Below are 7,729 nucleotides of genomic sequence, written 5' to 3' on the forward strand. Positions count from 1 at the left end.
CTTAGCTCGGTCATTCTCCACTACCTTTGGGGGTGTTCCCCACTTTGATCTCGGGGCTTCCAGTCCATATTCTGCACAGATGTTTCTGTACACTATGCCAGCCACTTGGTTATGTCGTTCCATGTATGCTTTCCCTGCCAGCATCTTGCAACCTGCTGTTATGTGCTGGACTGTCTATATATATATATATATATATATATACATATACTTATGTGTATATGTGTAGATGTACAATGCTATTTATTATAGGTGCATAGTGTTTTTTTCATCTCAACCTTTTCTGTATTGAGCTGCAGTAACGTGCAAATTTCCCCATTGTGGGATCAATAAAGTTTATCTCATCTTATGTTTTATAAGTCGTTTATACATTAAAATATTAAAACAATTTAAATGGTTTTATTTGAAAAAGTCATAAAATTATTCTTGATAAAAGGAACAATTGTTTCAGGTCCATCTGTGTTATTTGTCTGTCTGCGTCCAGACAAAGGACTGCTCGAGTCATCACCTACGAGGAGTTTGAGCAAGCACTCAAGGAGCTTGCTCCAAAAAGGTTCAAAGGTCAAAGTAAGGAGGAGGCACTACTGTCTATCTACAAGCTGGTGGAGGGCCGAGAGCCCACCAACGTTGGAGTGACGGTGAGACTTTTTATTAAATCAGGATGATTCATATTTGTCTCATCAGCTTCATTTTGTCTGTTAATATCGACATCTTCATTTCAGGCAGCAACACAATCTAAAAAGAAGGTGGGGTGGGGGAAATTAAATAGGTTAAAAAAGTTGTATTTCAAACAGGTGACAATCTTAATCTGGTCTGATGATCAAAGATGTTTAGAGGATTTCCAGTGGAAAACAAATGTGTGAGAAAATTAAAAAACAATTTCTTTAAGAAAGATCAAATGGATTTTTAAGTTTTTTCCTTTATAGAGCAGAAACTCTTTAAATCATTCCAGGAATCTGGAAGAATTTTAGGGAGCAAGTCTAAGTTGGCCAGCCATGATCTCCAGACCTCTCAGACAGTACATCAGGAACTATCATCCATCAACAACTAATAGAACCACATGGACCAAGCATTACTATAGAAAACCTTTGTCAGGTTCTGCAATCCAGATTTTGTTGGCGACCCCTGCCTTAAAGAGATAGTCCAGTCATTTTGGTAGTGATGTTCTGTCAAATAATTATCAAAAGTTACAACCTTATCAGCTGTGACATCAGTCATAAAGCACAGAGAATGGAGAAAGAGGCAAAAGTCTTCATCTAGGCTAAGGCATATGGCTAGCCAAACGAAGGCCCATTTTATATTGTTTGTCAGGTTTACAAAACAAGTCTTTCTAAAAAATGACTTTCCAGTGATAAAGAACGCTGCATTAGTTAATATTAAATCTCCATACTCTTGCATGACATCATTTGTTTAGTTTATTTCTAAGCAAACTTTAATGTCATTTTGAGAAAGACTTCTTTCATAAGCCTGGAAAACTATATATAAAAAAATTCTCACTCTTTTAACTTGCCATTAGACTAGCCTAGATGAGGATTTTTGCCTCTTTCTCCACACTCTGTGCTCTATGACTGATGTAACAGCTGATAAGGTTCCAACTATTCATGACTACTTGACTGAACATTACTTGAGAAATGACCAGACTATCCCTGTAAGATGTGTTTACAGAAAAAATGGGACAAAATACCACCTGAAGCTTTTCATCACTTGGTATCTTCATCGTAAAAAAATCTTTAAGAGGTCGAAACAAAAACGTTACAAAATGGAAGAACACTTTCCTGAAAGAAGTTTCACTGAAAGGTGTTGCAGCCTAAAATGCAGAAATGGATATTAACATTTTGTCAGTCCTTTTCCTTCCAGTTCAATCTCAAGATATTGTAGTTTCTTGTGTTTTTTATTCTTTTCTCTCTGTGTGTCTATCAGAAAGTTGCAAAGACAGCAGCAGTGGACCGTCTGACCGACACATCCCGTTACACTGGATCTCACAAAGAGCGCTTCGATGAGAGCGGCAGAGGCAAAGGTCGCGAGGGGCGGGAAGAAATTGTGGAGAACACTGGCTATGTGGGTGCATACAAAAACGCTGGGACATATGACTCTAAATTAAAGACTGAGAAGTGATGAAGCAGCATCCCCTGCTGGGAGCTGACAGGGAGGGCAGCTCCTCTATGGCGCATCATCTGGACCAAAGTGTGAACTGTGACCCGGGTGTGTGTATTCATGCGGGTGTGTGCGTGCATGTGTGTGTGATTGAGCTGAACAGAGCTTCATTCTCAGTCTGATGAGCTGCACTCAAATCAGATTTCTTTTGGTACACATGTGGAAATGACAGAAGATACACTAAAATATACACGAGGAGTGCTCCCCCAGACACTAAAGCAGTCATGACACATCTGAACTGTTTATTTACTGTACCTTCACCCACAAATATTGTATCTGCAGCAGAGGAATCATTTTGATATATAGTGCTCAGTTGCTTGTCTTTGCATGATGAAGTATCACATTTGAAAAAATCTTTCTGTGTGTTTTTGTTTTTATGATCCAAGTCACTGGATTTATTTTTTGTCTTCTTTCTCCAAATTGTTTCTAGTTAGAAATCTGCTCATGAATTGTTGCAGTAGAGATTGTTGCCTGTCACTCCACCTACTGACCACACTCCAAACCAGCTGATAAAAAACAATCAAATTTGAGTAAGTGTAGTAAACCTGCAAGAGGATTTTGAATATGTGCAAAAACATGGCATTAATTTCCATCCATCCATCCAGCCAGCCATCTTTTCCAGGTCTTCTAGGAAGAGCTGGAGAGCCAATAGACAGTCACTCCAGCATGTCCTGGGTCTTGCCCTGGGTCTCCTCCCAGTTGGAGATGGAACACCCTTAGGGAGGCGTCCAGGGGCCATCCTTACTAGATGTCCAAAGCACCTCAACTAGCTCCTCTCAATGTGGATGAGCAGCGACTTTACTCCGAGTCCCTCATGGATAACTGAACTTCTTACCCTTTCTCTCAGAGACAACCCAGCTACCCTGCAGAGAAAACTCATTTTGACTGCCAGTATCCGCAGTCACATTCTTTTAGTCACTACCCAGAGCTTGTGACCACAGATCACAAATGTAGAAATGTAGAACAATGGAAGCCACACCAATCCATCTGTCAATCTCATGCTCCATTCTTCCCTCACTTGTGAACAAGACCCTGAGATACTTAAACTCCTCCACTTGAGACAGCATCTTTCTCCTAAGACTTAGAGAGCAGTACACCCTTTTCTGACTAAGGACCATAGCCTCAGATTAGGAGGTGCTAACCCTCATCCCAGCTGCTTCACACTCTGCTGCACACCACTCCAGTGAAAGCTGGAGATCATGGCACAGTGACACCAACAAGACCACATCATCTGCAAATAGAGGAGACAGAATCCTGAGGCTGCCAAACCAGACCTATTTCATCCCCTGGCTGCACAAAGAAATGGTTTCCATAAAAGTTATGAACATAATCCATGACAACGGGCAGCGTTGACAAATTCCAACTCTCACCCCGAAGAGGACCGACTTACTGCTAGCATTGCAAATCAGACTCTCAGAGCACACCCCACAAAGTACCCCAGAGAACAGGGTCAAGCGCCTTCTCCAAGTCCACAAAACACATACTGGTTGGGCAAACTCCCATGCTACCTTTAGGACCCTAGCCAGGGTTAAGACCTGGTCCAGTGTTCCACGAATAGGACAGAACCGACACTGTTCCTCCTGAAACTGAGTTTTGATCATCAACTAGCCTCTCTTCTCCAGAACCCCTGAGTAGACATTACCAGGGAGGCTGAGAAGTGTGATTCACCTGTAATTGGAACACACCCACCAATCCCCCTTCTTGAAAAGAGGAACCACCACTCCAGTCTGCCAATCCAGTGGCACTGCCCCTGATGTCCACATGATGTTGCAAATGTGTATCAACCAAGACAGCCCAGAAATATTCATACCTTGTGGAACTCAAGGCAGATCTCGTCCACCCCAGAACCCTGCAGCTGCGGAGCTTTTTAACAACCTCAACCCCGGTTATGGGTGGACCCACCCAAAAATCTCCATGCTCAGCTTCGAAATAGAAGATGTGCTGGTGGGATTGAAAAGGTCTTCAGAGTACTAATCACAATATAACCTGATAAAAAAGAGAACCTTACAATAAACACAAAAGGGGACAATCAAACATAACCAAAACAAAACAAAAAACAGATCTTGACAACATTTGTGCCCCACATCATACGTAAATATAAATTTTTCTCACAAAAAACTGAAGTAGAGATTTTAAAAAATCTATGGGTCCATGAAAACCTAAACTACAGATGTTTTCAGAAACAAAGGTGTTGCAACCTAACTCACATATACCCACTGTCACAGTGTTCTCTGGAAATCAAAAGACCTGTAGGGGAAAGGGTATATTTTATTATTAGATGGAGACGTTTGAATCGTTAATAATTCATTAATTATAATACCTCGGGGCACCACCCTCTCAAAAGAGGGAAAAATTACTTAAATCTATCATTTTTAGTTATCAGTCTCAACATTTTATTACCTTAAATCATGAGTTCTTCACTTCGGATTAAAATCATAATCGTATCAAAACACACACACACTGAATTAAGTTTTGCACTATTTATGTGACTTTTATTGTATAAACAAATATAACAAGTTCCGGCAGGTTATGAAAATATGGTAATAAGATACGGATTGAGGGGTTGTAACGGTATGAAGGTTAAACAGAAGGTCTAATTCAGTCAAAGAAGTTAAAATTTTGAGGCAGACGGGTTTTGAAAAATTAGCATTGTGTAATGAAAATGACGATTATTATTCTGGATTTGACCACCTAAGTGAGACTGACTCTATGGACCAGCTTGGAGCACCATCAAAAGTCGCCCAGCAAACAGTTCGGAGAGTTTATCTTACCAAGAGAAGGATCCGTCTGGCCGCTGTCTCTGAACTTTTAGGCCACGGCGGGAGGAATGTGACTGGAAGATGTCATCTCCAGGGCACTTTCCCTCAACCGTAACTGAGTCGAACCTTCGGCTGGTTCCAGTGGTCCAAACAGTCGGAAGCTCGTCTTTGGAAGGCAGGTGAATGACCCTGGGATGGCCGGTCAAAGCTGGTTCGATGGCTAGGCTGCTGCTCCAGATTAGGATCAGCCACTCAAGCATTCTTAAGGTAGTTTGGAGGGACAGACCAACGCTGATGCATCCATTACCTATGGTAACCCGTCTCAGCCACTACCTGTTGCTTATTCTAAGAAAGTATTAACTTGTGCATGTCTGTACCTGTCCAGGGTTTCTGGTTCTGTTCCCGAGTTCACCTTCGTCTCCAAGCTGCCGTTTGAGTCTGACACCTACGTACCCGTGAGTCTAACTACCTGAGAGCCGCCAAGCCTGCAACCTGCTACTCCTGTCTGTCTCCTGTTCACCTGAGTTCACCTTCCTGAAACCTCTGACGATCAAACCTACCTGGAAGTCTGCTCTCCACCTCGGAGCTACTGCTACTCGCCTCCACCTGTAAGACTAAGCTAGCTAACTTAGCTGCAACTGGCCTACCTATAGTTAAGAACCCAAACTTACCTGCTCATCTCTCTCTCCTCCAGATCATGTATATAGCACTAACCGGCACTGTAAATAAAGTCCACTTACCTTTTACGAAAACTGTTCTGTGTCTTCCGTACCTTGAGTTACTCACTTTTGACAATAGCCTGAAAACCTAATAGAGACAAGATGAGACCCCTGGAGAGTGCCGTGCTAGACCTTTTAAACAAAGCCAGGGGTTGGGCTTTGTATGCCAAAAATCCAATCAAAGCCGCAGTTCTCAAAAGAAGGTGGGAGTTTCGGTGGTCATTTAGCCAATGAGCAGTACTCCTCCTCGGAGGGGGAGTTTTGAGACTTATGCACAAAGGAGAGAGGAGAAAACTAAACTTGACTAGATCTTTGCATTCCTTTCCTGTCTCAAAATTATATTTAATTAGCAAAATGGGAAGCATACTCAATCAGTGATTAAATTAAGTCTTCTCACAGGAAGTTGATCCTTTAGAACTCAATGAATCATGGTTATTAGCACTGTAAAACACATATATTGACACTTGTAACCTGATGGGAGGTACTGAGTGGGTTTTACTTGCACTTGTACCATATTACGGTCAAATAACGTTAATAATGTTTTCACATACCATCTGATATGCAAATGAATGAAAGCAAAACAGAAATTATATAGACATATAAAAACATTAAAGATGAAACATGTGACTTTTGTAATTTTTAAAAAAGGAACCTGTGATTGTTCTTGTAACTAGAAAGGTGAAAAAAACAACGTTAGCACAATTTCACATTTTAACATGTGGGTTGCAGTCCAGAAACTTATTTTGAACAGATTAGAAAGTCCACATTTGATAATATAGTCCAAAATATACTAACAGGGTCCTAGGGAACTGTGGTACTTTCTTTCCAGGTCTAAAGGAATGTGATCATTTCTTTGATGTCTGCTGACTGAGGCATTATCTGTTTCTTGAGTTTAACCAGGTCTTTGGTTGTTCTCTTCTCAGAATATAAATTTCTTCCAAAGTAGTACAATTGACACCTTGGTTTCGTCTTTGGGGCCAAGAAGAAGGGGGTGCACCTCTTGTTTAGAGTCAACAACAGTGATTAATTTATAACTATTGTATGGGTACTCGGAAGGGGAACTTCCTAGTATGTGGCTCCTTTTGGTCTGATAAGATCAATAGAAGGCTCTGGGTTTCTTTTCAAAACACTTGTGGTTTAGTTTAGGTGAAACAGTCCATTTTTGCATTAGGTCGTTAATGTAAAAATAATTCAAACTCTGACGTATGACCCTACACAACACTGAAGCTGTTTTTAACGTATATCTCACTTAATCCATCCACTTTAACCTGTTAATGTTAAACTTTGAAACTACGCTGAAATTGTTAACAGTTTCAAAAAAAATGTTAGGTTCTGGGGGTCTGTTGTTTTTACTTACTACTAGATGGAGTCCTAGAGGCAGGTGGGCGAGTGGCTCCATCTTTGGTTACGTCATCCTCACACTGGGGATCAATTACCTCGTTTCCTGCAGCTTAAGAGAGGTGGAATGCCAGTACTTCGACGCCAGAGTGTTGTCCAGTGATGGACGGAATTTTGGCTGTTTGGATTTGCCATTGAGAAGTATCAGCAAGACTTTCAAGGCAGACAAAAACAGTCTGCCTGAACCAAAACAACTACTGCTTGTTTGTGAATTCGGCTCCCCCTAGACTGACCTTGGTCAGCTATCTTCAAATTTCTCCTGGAACTATGTAAACAAGACGTCCCCCTCTGCCTACATCTCTGTGTCTGTCCAGAGCTCGGTGATATTATTCCATCATTATCAAAGACAATGGCCACTGTGACGTGATTCATGGACCTATCTGCAAACACACACACACACATCACACCGTCTTCTCACTGTCCATACATACAAATACACACACATATGCACACTTTCCGCTGCTTCTGTATCTCTCCCACTCCCCCCCCTCCTCCTTCCCTCTTTTCTCTTAGTAATTACTACATCGGCTGTTTTAGTTAGCCCTGGTACCATTTAGAAATGTGGTACTGTTTAGTTTAGCTTTATCTTCCTGTACACTTAGTTTAGTTCTGTACATTTAGTCATGATTAGATCTGTTTAGTTTAGCTACTATTTTTGACTGTCTTAGCTCATGCTTAGATATGTCTGGTTTTACTTCGGCT

At 41.3% G+C, this 7,729-nt stretch overlaps 1 protein-coding gene across 2 annotated transcripts in view; it reads left to right on the forward strand.

Moving 5' to 3' along the window:
* tppp3 (tubulin polymerization-promoting protein family member 3) overlaps positions 1-2,504 on the forward strand; it is a 27,054-nt gene extending 24,550 nt beyond the window's left edge. For both annotated transcript variants that reach the window (XM_017436441.3, XM_017436440.3), the window contains exons 3-4: positions 482-635; positions 1,918-2,504. In XM_017436441.3, coding sequence (XP_017291930.1) covers positions 482-635; positions 1,918-2,112 — 349 coding nt within the window. In that variant the 3' untranslated portion in view covers positions 2,113-2,504. The remainder of the gene's footprint in view (positions 1-481; positions 636-1,917) is intronic.
* Positions 2,505-7,729: the final 5,225 nt, after the last annotated feature.

The sequence above is a fragment of the Kryptolebias marmoratus genome, linkage group LG15 (genome assembly GCF_001649575.2).
Source record: "Kryptolebias marmoratus isolate JLee-2015 linkage group LG15, ASM164957v2, whole genome shotgun sequence".
NCBI lineage: Eukaryota > Metazoa > Chordata > Actinopteri > Cyprinodontiformes > Rivulidae > Kryptolebias > Kryptolebias marmoratus.